This window comes from Neofelis nebulosa, chromosome 15 (genome assembly GCF_028018385.1).
Source record: "Neofelis nebulosa isolate mNeoNeb1 chromosome 15, mNeoNeb1.pri, whole genome shotgun sequence".
In the NCBI taxonomy this organism is placed as follows: Eukaryota; Metazoa; Chordata; class Mammalia; order Carnivora; family Felidae; genus Neofelis; species Neofelis nebulosa.
Genome location: NC_080796.1, coordinates 69,427,539 through 69,444,299, shown reverse-complemented (window position 1 = coordinate 69,444,299; position 16,761 = coordinate 69,427,539). Strand labels below are relative to the sequence as shown.

At 50.6% G+C, this 16,761-nt stretch overlaps 1 protein-coding gene across 8 annotated transcripts in view; it reads left to right on the top strand.

The window, feature by feature from the left end:
• LOC131496055 (carboxyl-terminal PDZ ligand of neuronal nitric oxide synthase protein) overlaps positions 1–16,761 on the top strand; it is a 285,001-nt gene that overhangs the window by 193,138 nt on the left and 75,102 nt on the right. For all 8 annotated transcript variants that reach the window (XM_058701210.1, XM_058701203.1, XM_058701202.1 and 5 more), the window contains one exon: positions 8,706–8,798. In XM_058701210.1, coding sequence (XP_058557193.1) covers positions 8,706–8,798 — 93 coding nt within the window. The remainder of the gene's footprint in view (positions 1–8,705; positions 8,799–16,761) is intronic.

Below are 16,761 nucleotides of genomic sequence, written 5' to 3'. Positions count from 1 at the left end.
TGTTGCAAACAGCAAGAACTTGGATATTTCCTGCCCCAAAGCCCTCCCTACGTTCAGAGGGCCCCTCTGCCATGAATTTGTGACCTCATTAGCATTCTGTGACCTTCCCAGGTCACTGTGTCCCTGGGTGTGGAACAGGGTAGAGGAAGCAACAAAGGAAATGAGAGCAGCCGGTGTGAATGGTGTGGGAAAGAATTGGGGGAGCGGGGCATTGCAGGCTTTCCATTGAGCAGCCTGAGAATAGTCCAGATTCTGTGAAGTCAATTTCCTTTCTTTTCTTTCTTTTTTTTTTTTTTTTTATTTTGAGAGAGAGAGGCAGAATGAGAATCCCAAGCAGGCTCTGCACCATCAGCACAGAGCCCAACGTGGGGCCTGAACTCATGGAACTGGGAGATCATGACCTGAGCTGAAACCAAGAGTCAGACGCTTAACCCACTGAGCCACCCAGGTGCCCCTGTGAAGTTAATTTCTTTTTCTGTCTGTTATAAGATGGGTTACCTGTACATCAAAGAACTTGTTACAGGGAGTATTGAATAAATGGGGGAATAAATGAATAACTTCATTTCCTAGACCAGGATGCCAGGCCAGTGAAAAGAACAGATGTTGGCAACATCAGGAGCACAGGGCAGGAGTCAGAGATGTGGCTTCCGGACTCGGGTTTTCTGCTCATGAACCTAAACAACTTTTTCTTTTTTCTTTCCTTTTTTTTTTTTTTCCTCCATCTTTGGGCGGTAGCTTTTTCATGAGATGGTTTGGTCAACAGTTGTGGTCCCAACCATTTCGAACACAAGTATTCGCCTAGAATTTTGTTAATGACGTATTTCAGAGCTACAAAATGCATAAAACACAGTGTACGAACATCCGATATCTACCACACATCAGTATTCTCTCCCAACATAATGGTGGTAATTTTAGGTGCCTTTGATTTAGGAAACGGGTGACCGTAAGCAGCCGTGGTGCTGTTATAAGAACCTGTATTTTAATTGCGAATGACAGTATCCACACTTTAAGGGTGCCAGAGTGGCTCAGTCGGTTAAGCGTCCGACTTTGGCCCAGGTCATGATCTCATGGTTTGTGAGTTCAAGTCCCACATCAGGCTCTCTGCTGGCAGCATGGAGCCTGCTTTGAATCCTCTGCCCACCCCCTCTCTCTGACCCTCCCCTGCTCACACTTGATCTCTCTCAAAAATAAACAAACATTTAAAAAAAAAAGTAGTATCCACACTTTAAAAAAACAGTACACAGATGATGAAGACACATTGATTTCATCTAAGGCAATTCTAGATGCAAATGAAAATATGAAGGAGTTAATTGTAATACGGTTTGGGGACCCAGAGTGGTGTTTCTGAGCAATGCAATTTGTATTACCGCCTAGATCCAAATAATGCCAACTTCTGGCCCAACCAGTCTAAACATCTCTGAGGGCTGGGTCTGGAATTTTGCCTTTAAAAAAACAAAAACAAAACAAAACAAAAAACCGAAAAAAACAGGTGTGCCAGATGGGATTTAAAACTTGAGTTTTTGATCGCCTGATCTACAGAGGTGGGTAAATACTTAAATTCTACATTTATGATAAAACGGCAATGAATATTCCTTTCTTAAATAATAGCTCCTCTGGTTTCTTTTTGGTATTTTGCAGTTTATAGAGATTTTATTTACACCCCAACTTTCAGTGATAGGTCTGTTACGCTGGGCTTGAGGTTGATAATTAGGAACTAAATGTCTCCACCTAGTGTTTGCCAGAAACCGCACAGATATTCCAGAATTTGGATTTAGTACAGACTTTGGTCTTTGTCTTGCTCACGTTTCTGTGATTTCATATGCACGAGCACTACAAATCACCGAGTTACACAGCAGTGTCGGGGGCGGTCATGCCTCTTGGGCATCCCGTCCCCCGGATTCTGGCTCCACAGGCACAGGAGCTCTTACTTAGGGAAGCAGCAGGGTAGCCCAGAAAACAGATTCATCTGCGGGATCCTTCCCCCATGTGTGACCTCTGTGCCATCAGATGACTGGCAACAGCCCTGACCAGTAATGGAAGCTAAATTGTTTTATTAAACCAAGTATGGATCAAACAAAAAATTAAGATGCCTCGTGTGCTGTGGGGTACGGAAGAATTAAAGAAGTCAGATGTTAAAGTCCTTCTGCCCCTAGAATGGAATCTGTGGTTTTAATCACTTCCGTTGTTGATTAATTAACTTCTGGAATATTTATTTTACCCTTGCGGCCAGTGTCCTGTTTTCCCAGGGTCTGTGACTAAATACTGTCCCCTGAGTTCGTTAATGTATTTGACACTCATCAATCACCCTCTTGTGTCCTGGTGCTGTTTCCCGGGACACAGATATATCCTATTTCTTGCTCCCGGGGAGGGCATGGCCTAGCGGGGAAGCGCACAGCCAGTCGGTGGCCGGTGATTATAGAGGCTGTAATGACCACACCGATGGCCCTGCTCGGTGGGAGCACACGGGACATGGGCCTAGAAGCCTTCGCTGTGGAGAAGATAATTCAAGGATGAGCAGGAGCTCCCCAAGCAGATGGTGGGGGGAGGGCATCCCAGGCACAGGCAGTAGCAAACACAACTGCACGGAACTGTGGGAGATTGGGGCATGTTTAACCTGCCTGTGGGAGGGGGCCAGAAATATCGTGCAAGCAGAAGTAAAGTGGACTTGCCATGAGGAGAAATGTATTTTTGTACAGTGTTTACAGATCTTTATCTTTTTATTGTGGTAAAATAGAACCTCTTCCATTTCCACTGTTCTTAAAACAGCTCGAGGACGTTCACAGACAACACTCACATTGTTGTGTAACCATCACTGGCACCTCCAGATCTTCTTCAGCTTCCAGAATGGAAACTCTGTCCCCGTTAAACTCCTCCTCCTCTTCCTCCTCCTCCTCCCCCGCCCCCCGCACCCTGACAAACATGTGACCGCTCTTAGGTACCTCGTGTACAAGCGGGACCGTACGATACTTGTTCCTTTATGCCAGCTTACGTCACCGAGCGTAACGTCTTCAAGCTTCATGTTGTAGCGTGTTTTATCTGTTCGTCCATCAATGGACGCTTGGGTTAACTTCCACCTCTTGGCTGTCGTCAGTCATGCTGCCTATGGGTATGGGTGTCCTCCAATTCTGTATCTTACCTCAGTAGTAATTGGTGGGTAAGCGCAAAGGGGCTTCCTACAAACCCCCCTTTGGTTGAGGTGCTTACAGTCTTCTAGAGATAGGTTCTCACTCATGAAACCAAGACCGGCGGAATATGCTTACGATGCCCGATCCGATGGCACTACCAGAGCTCGCTTTTCAATTCCCCGCGATCGTTCGCAGGAAGCAGAGCAGACTCATTCTAGAAAGGCAGTGACCACAGCCCAGTGTAAGCCAAGGACTTGCCTGACAAGAGCATCACCATCTGCTTTTGCAAACGGAATCTCTCTTCCTGGTGGAGTTGCCCCTGGGCACCTTGACTCGCGACTGTAGGCATGGTGGGGTCAGTGAGGGTAGAGAGAGGGACAAAATGGATTTTCTGGTGACATGTGGGGCCAGCTTCTGATGTCGCTGGTGAGAGAGCACATCACTCACTAGGCAAACCGTGGGTAGACAAGGAACCAGGGACCCTGTGGAAAATCCTGGGGCTCTTCAGGGAGCTAGATGTTGTCGTGGGCGTAGACTATTGTGTGTGTTGCTGGGGGAGGAGTGCGGCCCCAACCCTTCCCCTGACTCCTGAGAAAGTCCTTCTGTTACTTCTGTTTCTGCAATACGTCCTCAAGCCCAGGGCAGGGCTCGCCCCTTCACTGAGCACGCTCAGTTGCCACACACCTCCTCCTTCCCCTTTGTGGACCCCCAGTGGCGGGGACTGAGACACACGGGGTCAGGAAGCAGTTCTAGGAGCTGGGGGGGGGGGGGGGGGACAGGGAAGCATCGGGGACTCAGGACATGCTCTGTTCTGTCAGCCGCCCTCAGCCTTCCAGCCACTGTGACTCCTTCACTTGCTGAGGCCTTCCTCCTGGTTCCTGCCGGACCTGAACCCCTCCCTCTTCCCAGCTTCCCCTTCGTGGGCCTCGCCGGCTGGCACAGCACACTGAGTTCTGGGGCCACTGTTCCCACACGGGGTCCCAAGGCTCTGTTTATGAACCCCTGGCACATCACCATGGCCTTTTTAAGTCAGCGGTTAGTGTCCCAGGACTTGTATTGTTTCGTTTCCTGAAAGGTCAGGTCCTAGAGAGCTTAATCTGCCCTTGCTGGGGGAGCCCTGGCTGGCAAAGCAAATCTGTCAGGTCAGCCTGGCCACATGTGGGGAGAGCCAGAGCTGGCATGGGCTTTGAGGGAGGCTGGCCGGAGTCGCAGACAGTGGCCCTGACAGTCCTGCTTGTTCCTCAGCCCCTGGCAAAGCCTGAGTGGACTGGATTCCTATCCTGCGGAACACAGATGCTTCCTCCTGAGCCTGTCTGCCCCTCGGAGGAGCACAGCCAGAGGGGGGAAGGAGTGTTTGTCCCCTGTGAGCCCCTTCTCTCTGTTCTCTTGGTCACTCCCATGATCTGTCCCGCCTCCAGCTCCAAGCGAAGTGCCGTTGCCGTATAAACAAACGGTTTCACGATAATAAATGTTTAAGCCTTTTCAGATACTCTGTTTCCTTTGATTTCCGCAGTTTCTGACGGGACTGCAGTCTGAGTCCTTCCTCTTCGGTTGGAAAGGATTCGGAACATCGGACCACCGGGCAGGTGGAGTCGATGGGGAATGTGTCCAACCCGAGAGCCCTTATAGACGGGCCTCGGGCAGCACTGGCAGCTGTAACCAGGGCTATTTCATGCCTGTCTTGCCCCCCTTTGTTTGGAAGCGCTCCAGAGCATTCCACCAGCTGTTGTACGGAGGGACACCTGCATTGCCATTGTCACTGAAATTCCTTTTTTTTTTTTTTTTAAATTTAATGTTTGTTTATTTTTGAGAGAGAGAGAGAGAGAGCGCAAGCAAGAGGGGCAGAGAGAGAGGGAGACACCTAATCTGAAGCAGGGTCCAGGCTCCGAGCTGTCAGCACAGAACTGGATGTGGAGCTCGAACCCACGGACCGCGAGATCATGACCTGAGCCAAAGTCGGACGCTTCGCTGATGGAACCGCCCACGCACCCCTGTGTCACTGAGATTCCGCTGCAGCCATTTGGTCATGCTTTTCCACGTAGCCCCTCAGCCCGCAGACCCTGTAAGAGCTGCCTGGGAGGTCCTGCGCAGCGATGGGATTCGAGGCTGTTGTCCTGTTCTGAAGAGAACCTTTACTTGCATCTTAACTCTGAAGATCAGGGTATTAAAAGGCCTGGCGCCTGGGTGGCTCAGTCGGTTGGGTGTCCGACTTCGGCTCAGGTCATGATCTCGCAGTCCGTGAGTTCGAGCCCCGCGTCGGGCTCTGTGCTGACAGCTCAGAGCCTGGAGCCTGTTTCAGATTCTGTGTCTCCCTCTCTCTCTGACCCTCCCCCATTCATGATCTGTCTCTCTCTGTCTCAAAAATAAAATAAAACGTTAAAAAAAATTAAAAAAAAAAAAAGGCCTGGCTCATCAAAATCACAAACTATAGAAATAATGTTTCAGATGCACAGGCAAGGTGCCGGCCAGGTGCCTCTGGCCAGTCTTGGGTGTGCAGTGGGCAGGGGGGATTCTTGATTTTTAAAAACCTCCCAGAGACCGTGGAGTCCATAGGGAGGCCGACCCAACAAGAAAGACATGATCAGCTACCAGATTCTTCTGGAAATAGAGGACTGCTAAGGTGGTTCAGCAGGCAGCGTGCTCTCTAAAACAAGGACTGGGAGGGGCACCTGGGTGGCTCAGTCGGGTAAGCAACCGACTTCGGCTCAGGTCATGATCTCATGGTTTGTGAGTTCGAGCCCCATGTCGGGCTTTGGTGCTGACAGCTTGGAGCCAGGAGCCTGCTTTCGATTCTGTCTCCCTCTCTCTCTGCCCCTCCCCTGCTCATGCTCTCTCAAAATAAACAAACATTGAAAACAAATTTAAATAAACACTACAGTGCCTGGGTGGCCCAGTCGGTTGGGTGTCCAGCTTTGACTCGGGTCATGATCTTGTGGTTCGTGGGTTCGGGTCCCACGTCGGGCTCTGTGCTGACAGCTCGGAGCCTGGAGCCTGCTGCAGATTCTGTGTCTCCCTCTCTCTCTCTCTGCCCCTCCCCTGCTTGCTCTCTGTTTCTCTCTCTCTCTCTCTCTCTCTCAAAAATAAACAGTAAACAAAAATTTTTTAATAAAACTAGGGCTGGGAGAGTGACGTGGTGCCTTGCAGACGTGGACACTTAATATTTCCTGGTTTGATATTATGGCCGAAAAGCAGAATTAGAAAGTATGTGGAGCTTGTGAGTAATCTCTTGGAAGAAACCAAAGACGGTGAAGCCGGCAGGGATTGACCGATACGGGGCAGGGTTCGTCCACATCTGGTGCTTCTGGGACTCTTTGGCTCTTACCCCCCGCCTGAGTTCTTTGAAACACACCCCTCTGCACACCTTTGACTGGCAGGAACAGCCCTGACCTAACGACCTGGTCCCATGGGAGGCACAGCAGAAGGCTGTGTTTACTGGAAGCCCAGGGGAGTGGAGGTAAATGCAGGTGTGGTCGGGAAACGTAGCCGGTTCACTTCACCCGGGAGGCACAGGGCCAAAGCCGGCTGACCTGCCCACACCCATGCTGGCTCTCCCACCCGGGTGGTTCCTGCCCCCTGCTGAGCACGGCCCCTGAGCAGAACGAAGTCGGGGGACCCGCTGCGTGTCGCAGCCAGGCCCCGAGGCGCACGCCAGACACGCTCCAGCCTTCGCCAGCTTGCAGCCGCTGCCCCGGAGCGGGCGGGTCGTGTGGCTGAGGTCCTGTCCTGAGCCACACGCCGGTCTAACACGCTTCTCCCTGCCATCGGACATGCTTGCTCGGAAGCAGAGTCTGAGCCTGATGTTTGCTGTCTCCTGTGCGTCCGGGGCTCTGGTTTGCTTTTTGTTTCGAGCCCTCTTGGTAAAAAGAACGGCTGTCGACAGGGTAGGAAGAGTGACCTCCAGAGTGGGGGGGGGGGGTGATGTATGTTGCTGTCACCTGGAAACTCAAATCAGCCATAAGCCAGAACCTTTGCTGTGACAACGTAAAGAAAAATATCGTGCCTCGGTTAGGTCGTGTCCCCGTCTATAAGAAGCAGACAGCCAGAGGGCATCAGCACTAACTGCAACAGAGTGAGGTCAGCTCAGATTTCAGTGGAAGGGACGGGATGCACACAGGGTTGGAAGCTCTAAGTGGAGTCCTTAAAATCAGAGTATGTAAAAAAAATTTTTTTAATCTTGATTTATTTTTGAGAGAGAGAGGGAGACAGATTACGAGCTGTCGGCACAGAGCCCGACGCAGGGCTCAAACCCACGGACCATGAAATCATGACCTGAGCCGAAGTCAGACGTTTGACTGAGCCATCCAGGCACCCCTAAAATCAGAGTATTTAAAGGCATCGCTAATGGAGTGGAAGGTTCTGGATTTCTTTTTCTGTTTTCTTTTTTTTTTAAGTTTTTTGATTCATTTTGAGAGAGAGAGACAGAGAGAGAACACCAAGCATGCTCCACATTGTCAATGCAGAGCTCGATGCAGGGCTCAAACTCACGAACTGTGAGCTAATGACCTGAGTTGGATGCTTAACAGATCGAGCCACCCAGACGGCCCAGGTTCCAGATTTCTGATGAGATTTTCAAAGTAGGTTATGTTTTCATCATGTTAGGATGGGTTAGGTTAATTTCTATCCCCACACTAATTAGAATTAATTAGGCTCTAGATGTGCAAGCAAGTAGCCGAATGCCTCACCAAGCTTGGCTGGTGGCAGGATAGGGGAGGGTGTTGAGTATAAGAAGTCCCAGAGGAGAGGGGCTGTGGGTTGGAATACAGGTCTTGGCCTTGGGTCTTGTATTATTATTAACCTGTAGCCCAGATGTTTCATTCGCTTGGCAGGTGAATTTGCCAGTTGGTGCTACCAAGATAGGGAGCAAATGAAAATGGTATTAATAAATTGGATAAGTGCTCAGGATGAAGTTCAGTGAGGAAAACAGAATTGTACCAGCCATTACAAATGCCTGCAGAAGCAGAAGAGATCGCGAAGAATGGGCAAATGTAACAGAAAAATGTCTGGGGTTGAGGGTGAGGCCAGCGTCCCTCAGTGGTGTAGGGCTGTGGTTGAAGCAGCCATAGGGGAATATTCTAGACTATTTCAGGCTGATAAGGCTATAGGTAGACTTGGAAACTGACCTACAGATAAAGGAATTTGGGACTTGAACTTAGAACGACTTGGAATTCCACATTTTTAGTATGTAAAAAAATCCCGATTTGAAGACAGGTACCAATTCTTCTTAATATTCACTGGAGATGGAATCAAGTTTCCAGAGTTTGGGCGGATGCAGGAAAAACCTGGCAGTGAACGTCATGAAACATCAGAATGAGGTTTTGAGGGAAGGTTCTGGTTTCTGATGAGACTTTGAAAGCGGGCTCTGTCTTCATCTTGTCAGGATGGATTACCTCCATCCCTCGGTTGTTGCTGATGGCTGGGCCCCGACACCGAGACCCCCCCCTCCCCCACCTGCTTTTACGCTCCCAAGAAGCTCCGGGTCTCCCTGTGCCCATCTGTGGCCCTCTTTTCTGGGTCACGGGCTAGCCGGAGTCAGATACCCTGACCTAACCGGATCGTGCTTCTTTGTCTCCTCTCTTGCAGTACGAGTTTAAAGCCAAAAACATCAAGAAGAAGAAGGTGAGCATTATGGTTTCAGTGGATGGCGTGAAAGTGATTCTGAAGAAGAAGAAAAAGGTAAGTGACTCTGAACCAGAAAGCAGGAAAGAGGGGAGCAGGGAATATAGGCGTGGGGCGCCTTTTCCTTCTAGGCCGCTCTCTGGACAGAATCCTTCCTCGTCTGGGGAGCGGTCTGCCTGGACCAGCCATGGTGTCGAGAGAAGTGAGGCTGAGGCCCATGGCCCAGGCAGCCGATTGGCTCCATGAGTCCTGTGTCCCTTGGGTGACAGGGCCCACCTCCTGTCACCCTTGTCTTTTGTTACTGTACTTTGCAGTCTTGATCTCAGGAGATACTTTAAATTCAAGTGATGACGGGTAAGAGGGTTTGGCGGGAGCGGATGAGGAAGCTCCATTAGCAGCTGTCGCCTTCTGTCCCAGGAATGACCCTCAGTCCCACCTGAGGTGACGTCCAGCCCCATTGTATGTTCTGTTGCTGCTGTTACAGCCCATCTATTTGAACAGTCCTTCGAGACCCGTCTGCCGCGGCTGTTCAGTGTGCGGGAGGCTGGGCCAAGGGTCTCCAAGGCGGGAAGAAGGGAGGAGGGACTGAGCCGTTCGGGGGGCATTCCTCTGAGCTGGGCTGAGACAAGCAAGTGGGTGTATGTTGCCTCAACACGTGGCTGTTTTTGTGTTAGTTGTACGTGCCGTGGGAGAATGATGTTACTAACCCCTGGGAAGAGCTAGGTGTCCATATTGGCAGAAGGTAGAGTGTATGTTTCCAGAAAGAAACGGAAAGGGGCTTGGTTGATTGAGGATAGATGAGGAATCTTCTCGTTTCTTTGTTTCTGAGCTCTGCTGATACTTTTTAAATTTATGATAGCTTTGTTTTATACGTATTTTTTTTTATTGTTTGTTTATTTTTGAGAGAGACAGAGACAGAATGCAAGTGGGTTAGGGGCAGAGAGAGAGACAGACACAGAATCGGAAGCAGGCTCCAGGCTCTGAGCTGTCAGCACAGAGCCCGACGCGGGCCTTGAACTCACGAGCTGTGAGATCACGACCTGAGCTCTCAAGCTGCCTTTCGTTCCAAACCTAAGATGCTGTTAATTCGAATGGGAATCAAGGCAGGCCTTGAGTCTGGGGGATATGGAAGGGCCTGGTTGTAGGTGACATAAGCTCGGAGAATCGAGTGGTTGAGAGCGGTGTGGAAGGGTGTTGGCAATCCAAGGATTTAAATCTGCTCTGTGTCCTCGACCAAAGACATTACCCAGCGTGTGACCAGACGCCACACAGTGGTGGGGACTTGACTGCTTCCTTAGGTAGCCCATTTTTTCTCTGGTCAGCTGGAGTTTACAAAGGTCTCCCATGTACTAAAACTTGCTCTCTCATGCTCCCTAAATATCTTTAAGGGTGGTTCAAGAAAGTGTTATGGCTATGAGGTTGGAAGTATATAGGAAAAAATAGCACATGATACTGTTTGTAAAGAACACCTTAAAAATTCACAAGTGGTAGGGAATTTGTAATGGCGTCTTAGATGTTTTCGACCTTATAAACCTCCACAGCGGGGCCACAGTCCTCGTCTTGTTCTTATTCCAAGGGTCTCTTTTCCGCCCTTCCCCCACCACACATACATGTGCACGGTGGTTAACCGTGGGACGGCCTTTAGAATATCGTCCTGTTAGGAGTCCCTGAGCAGGAGAGTGGCTGAAGCAAGCCGAGGCCCATCAGGTGGTGGTGTCCCTGGGCCCCAGTTAAATAAATCACGGATGACAACCATGTGGATTTAAAAGCGAGAGATACCCTCAGGAAAAAACGTGGGTCGGTGCCACCTGAGCTCATGATTCAGGCAGCCGGCTGAGTCCCAGCTTGGCTTTTGTCACGAGTGTCCTAGAGCTTTGCTCGGCCCTTCGTGGGGGGGGGGGGGGGTGTTGGGGGGGGGCAGGAACCTGTGGCTCAGCGCCCTCAGGTCCTACCTGACGAGGCGACGGTTGTGACGTGAGGGCACTTTCCACATCACAAGATGCCTTCCCGCCCGTTCCATCCATCCCTTCGTCAGGCCCGCTGGGAAGGTCTCGTGGACACGTGATCACCATCCACGGCACCCGGTCGCCTGGGGAAGCCAGCCACTCACGCCGTGTCCTCCCCGAACCGCCATCCGACCGGGCGCCAGGCGGTCGGCCTTTCCAAGTCCGAGACTCTCCTCACTTTTCGAGGTTAGGAGCCTGACCGGACGCTGACTTGTACTTGACAGAGGTCAAAAGAGGCTGATGGGTGGACCAGCCCACCCCTTCCTTTATTCGCTCTGAGACGTCGAGCGGTTTCCCGGACCAGCTACACTCACGTTAGCCCGATGAGCCTGCAAATCTCGGTTTTTCTCCATCGGGGGCAAGTGATGTGAGAAGGCAGATTGCCAGAGGTGGTCCGGCGAGCGTGACGCGGAGGGAGTCCACTAACTGTGTGGCGGGAACGTTTCCTGGCTCCGTGGTACCCAGGTCCCCGGGATGTTGGGAGGGGCCTTGTCGGGTGCATGCTGTCCGAGGGTATGTTCCACAGGCTCATCACTGACTTTGGTACCTTCCTGGCACCCCCGCCCCCGGCCCCCCACCATGCACGCACACTTCTGGCTGACATCACCTTTACTTTCCGTTAGGTTCTGTGTCAAGGCCTGCTGTCCTGGGGCCTCTTCTGTCCCTTTCGGGTAACTTCGCATACCTCTGATTTGATCCATTATGATGGCACTTTGCGGTTTTGCCCTTCGGGGATGGTCTTACTGCCATCTCGCTGTGCCCCTGTGCCCCTCCCGTATCCTGTACCACATACAGCATCACCCCCACTCTACCTGGGGAAAAAATGATGTCAAAGAGCCTTAGATATTTGGCCCGAGATCACGCCACACGTAAGGACACCTGTGTGCGGAACGTCACCTGGCAGAGACGCCGGCCCCCTTCCACCGGGTGATGCAAGCTGAGCGGGGGAAGCGTCTCCCCTGGGGAGCCCGTGGGGCCTTGCGACTCATTTTGAAACTCCATCCCTGGTCATTGCTAGTGCGGGTCCCCCCTGCAGCTGGCCTAGGGAAGAGGTGATCTAACAGGCCTTCCCCTCGATCCGATTCTTCTGATGCCAGGCTTGGAAGGAAGGGAAGCCTCCCGACCTGTTTCCTCCGCCCCTGCCTGGTGTCTGCTCCAGGCGGTGGTTGTGAGTCAGATGCTGCCTGTAAGCACGGTGACTGCGTGTGCTGCCTCGGACAGACTGTGTGCACGCTAACAGCCATCAGCCTTTGCGGCATCTTGTTCCCCCGGGACCGTCCTCTACGATCCGAGTGTGCGGATACCGCCCCGATGTCTGTGTGCCTGTCTGTGTCTAGAATGGAGAGGGACTGGGTAGAGACCTGCCACACCTGCCTCCCCGGACATGGGACGGTCTGCAGGTTTGGGTGATGGCCGTCCTCATCAGGTTAAGAACGAGAGCTCTTGCCGGGTAGCCGAATGTGCAGAAAAAGTCACGGCCGGTGTTCAGCCGTGGGCACCCGTGTCGGGACAGCCTGACGTGCTCCACTGATGAGTCTGTGTCTGCGCTGCAGCGGTCCGTCCAAGTGTCGAATAGCCCCCGCTTCCTGCAAACACGCTGACCTTCCGTGGGTTCGTGTGCGTGCCGGAAGGAGCCCTTGGCCGAGGAAGGAAGACCTGGCTCCGAGCCCTGGCGCTTCCCTCCCTCGCTGCATGGCCGTGGGCAGGTTGTTTCGCCTTCTTGAGCTTCAACTCTCGAGAGTCCGATTAGGTGACCACTTTCACTTCGCCAGCTGGAATATTCTGCACCAGCTCTGGAGCCGTGTTGTTGGCCTCTCCCGTATGTCTGTGTGGGTCACCTGTACTTAGGTCCTTGAAGCCTACTGAGCTGTGGATGAAGTAGACCCTAGAGGCCAAGTGGGCTTACGTGTTGTTGCTTCCTGATCCTCTGAGGCCAAACACTTCCCAAGGCAGCCGCCCTTCCCCCCCCCCCCCCCCCGCCCTCCTCCCGGCTGGGCCTGGGCAACAGTGCAATGCATCCTGACGGGGGGGGGGGGGGGGGGGGGGGGGCGGCGGGGAAAGAAGTGTGTTTACAGGGATCCTCTGTTCTCCCAGGAACTTTCCAAGGGCAGGGGCCACTGTTGGAAGCTCAGCACTTACTTGGGGGCCTGGCGCATGTGGTGTGTTTTCAGTTATTATGGCTGTCGGCTTGCTGGATGAGGGAACAGGATTTGTGTGTGGTGATATCCTCAAATCAGGAGGAGCTAAACACTTAGCAGTTGGATCAAATGAAGTCTCGTTTGTTACTTTGGGCCATCACCTTCCCCTCCCTCTTCCTCCTCCTCTCAATTTGCCCGTTTGAAGAGACAGAGACAAGAGCCTTCCCCAAGCTCAGAAAGGCCTCCGTGGAAGTCACTAACGTCGGTGGTATTAGGAGTCGGACTTGCTCAGTGACTCTGGTCTGTGGTGCTTGATTCTAGCGTAGGCGGTAGCCAAATATTTTGTGATTATCTCTCCCTGAGACATAAAAAAAAAAAATATGTATCTTTTTGGTTATATTCGCAAGTGTCTAAAAAAGGCTGCCGCCTTGAACCGATGCCGGCAGATAATGAATCTCAAATTGCTGTGACTCTTGGTTTATATTTGTGGTGTGAACCCCACTATTAAGTGGCTTTGTCATCTTCCAATCAGTACATTTTCCTCAACTCCCAGCCAAACCCAAGTAATTAGTTTTGCTGTGTATATAATAATGATTATTCATTACAATCCTGGAATCACACTATAGTACTCTTTGCTAGGGAGTGGACTTCTCAACGTTTTTTGTTTTTTTTTTTTTATTTATTTTGGGGACAGAGAGAGACAGAGCATGAACGGGGGAGGGGCAGAGAGAGAGGGAGATACAGAATCGGAAACAGGCTCCAGGCTCCGAGCCATCAGCCCAGAGCCTGACGCGGGGCTCGAACTCACGGACCGTGAGATCGTGACCTGGCTGAAGTCGGACGCTTAACCGACTGCGCCACCCAGGCGCCCCGGGAGTGGACTTCTCAATAAGAAGGATTAGTCTTGAACTTCGTCCAAAGGATTTTTCTACAAAAGGACCTGAAGGGCCTCAGTTTCATGTGGTTTCTCTTCTAAACCAATAACTTAGTTGGGATCTCCTAAGGCAACATTCTAGAAAGGCTCCATCGTTCTCATTAACAAATGTTCGTTGTATGTCTACCATATTCAAGGAACTGACTAGGATCTGTAAGGGTACTAGACACGGGCCCTTTCCAGCAAAATTATTTTTAATGGCACTATCTGTATACATAGGTCTATAGCTCCTACACAATTGCATGATGGTGATTTAGATCTTTCCCCCATGGGCTGTGAGCCTTTAGGGGCAGGGACCCTGTCTTCTCTCTAATCCTGTTTCATCTGTTTGGGAAGGTAGAAGACGAGAGGGAGCAAATTCGTGAAAGTAATGACAGTCTAAGATGGTAATGAGACGAGCTAACAGGAATGGCTAACACTGATACTGAGCACCTGCCATTTGCCAGGGCTGTTTGACGCACTGTATTACTTAGGAAATGGTCACCATCGTCCTCTGAGGTACGTACCGTTCTTTGTGAAAGAAGATGTAGCAACTTACCCAAGACCTCACATCCCATCAGAGGTGAAGTCAAGGTTTGAACCAGGTCTGTCTTGCTCAGATAAGTAGATTGTTCCCAGTGTCATGTTCCCGTGTGTGCACTTACCTCTTCAGGCTGCTTGGAGAAAAGCCACTCCAGAGAAAACGCATCACTGATTAATCCAGGGTCTTTAACTTCTAGCCTGTACTCTGTCAACTGGCCTATCACGTTGCGGGAAAACTGGTTCCCTGTCCAAAGAGAAGCATTCGCTATCATGGAAACACAGAACTCAAATCTAATTGAGTAAGAAAAGGAGGCGCTTAGAATTACAGAAGCAGGATTTAGGAGAAAAACTTCAGAAATGATCTGATCTGATCCCCTGGTTGATGAGTAAGCAAATCAAGAGAGGCACAGTGACTGTCCTAGGGTTACCCAGAGATAACTAGGGTACATAGTTACTGATGGAGCCAGGACTAAACTTGGTCTGGTCTTCTTTCTACCCTGTGATGTTTCCAGGCCTTATTTTCTGCTAACTTTAAAACATGCACATTAGGAATTGCGTACATTGTGTGAGAATTTACTAGCAAGCACTTCAGTTTTGAAATGTGTTTCCTATATCCAGTATCCATAGGTTATGCCAGAAGATGAGTGATAGCTATATTTTTGGACTAATCCTGTTCCCTCTGGAAGCATGGAGAACTTGTCAAGCTGAGTTAATGAGACTTTTGCAAGGTTATGCTTTGGGCTCTTTGATTTTTTTTGTTTTGTTTTTGTTTTTGTTTTTTGAGAAATCCCCATTGCTGCCAGGAACATGAATAATGGTAAAGCTTACAGATTTTGCAATGTGCCTACTGATAATTTCCAGTAAGGGTAGGAAATAAATCTCGATACAAATCCTTCCTCCACTTTTGGGGAAGAGCTTCAGAGATGCCATATGCATTTCTGGGCTCCAAAGGGAGACAGAACAGCTATGATGATTATCCCTAACTCTCGTTTGTGGTTTTGGCCCTTCAAGGCAGACCTACGTCTGACCTAGTTCCCAGGTAATATTCCTTGCCGGGAGATTTTGGAACGTCAAAATGGCTGTAACTTTCCATAGAGGACTGGCCATTTGCACTCACTAGATACAGGACGTGCTTACCGTATTCAGTGGTCTTATAGGAACATACCCTGTAAGCCCTTTATCATTTGTAGGCGACGGAGAGGGACGTTCTTTGATTCCATCACTTGGAGTAGCAAGGAGAACATGGGTCGTGGAGGGTATACGAGTTGGGTTCAATTACCACTGGACTAGGTGAACTCAGATGGAAGTAAGTTACCATCTCCGAGGCTTAGTGTTTATCTTTTAAGGTTGAGATCAATTTTGATAACGCAAAGGAAGCATTATATAAACATCGTTAAATGAAAGGAAGACTTCTCTCCCATATCAACTGGAGAATTTCTTGTGAGGATAGAAAATGAAGCAGTTATAAAATGACTTTCCTGTATTTTTCTCACTTTGTGTTATTCTAGGTCCTCCAAAAAGCACATGCCAAGACAGGATTGAATTCCTGTGAGAGAAAATGGGGGAGGCCCTGGGAGAGGCTGGTAACTATCCCATTTCTGAGTAGGTCTGATTCCAAGGGGAGGAGAGAGCAAGGAAGGAAGGAAGGATGGATGAAAGTCTCGTAGATGGCAGTGTGCTCTGAGGAAGGTTTGGCAAGACTGTCAGGAAATTGTGAAGGCAAAGTCCCATGTGGGAGGACTCCTGTGTCTCCCAGAAACGGGCCTGCCCTGTGCACCCCTGAGCACCCCTGATGGGCTGGGAGCATCCCGGAAGCAGGGCCCCTCAAAGAAGCAAGAGGACGGGCTTCAGAATGCCGCCCCTGGGATCTTGGCTAAACTCTCTGTAATGGAAGATCGGTAGGGCACATCCTTGTGACGACAACTTAACTCCAGAAAATTCTGACTAGCCAATAATATGACGCAGAGCCTTCCCTCACGTTAAGTTGCTCTATCCTGTTGACTTTTTAAATTCCCTTGGAGTAAGGAATTGATAAGAAGAAGAGAAGGGGGAGGGGAGACTGATGGCGGAGGGAAGGCATAGAGAGACATGGGTTAGCGAACCCTAGTTCAGGGTCCTCCTGAAGGTCTCGACCGTGCTGAGAGTGTCCTTGGCAGGTGCAGAGGGGACAACAAGCAAGAGAAAGGAGTTACGTGTGTACAGGTACAGGTTGGGGGGCTGGCAGATGGCCAGACAGCTGCCCCTAGGGTGCTCCCTCTCCGCTAACATTCCCCCTCTCCCCCATCCCTTTATATTTATGGAGCCGGTGAGGGGGCTGATCTTTGCCTCCCTGGGCCTCGCTTATGGGCCTCCCTGCCGTACCTGCCTGGACTCTGAATGGTGCCAGTGAGGCCTGCCTGAGCCTGGGCCTCAGGTTGAAG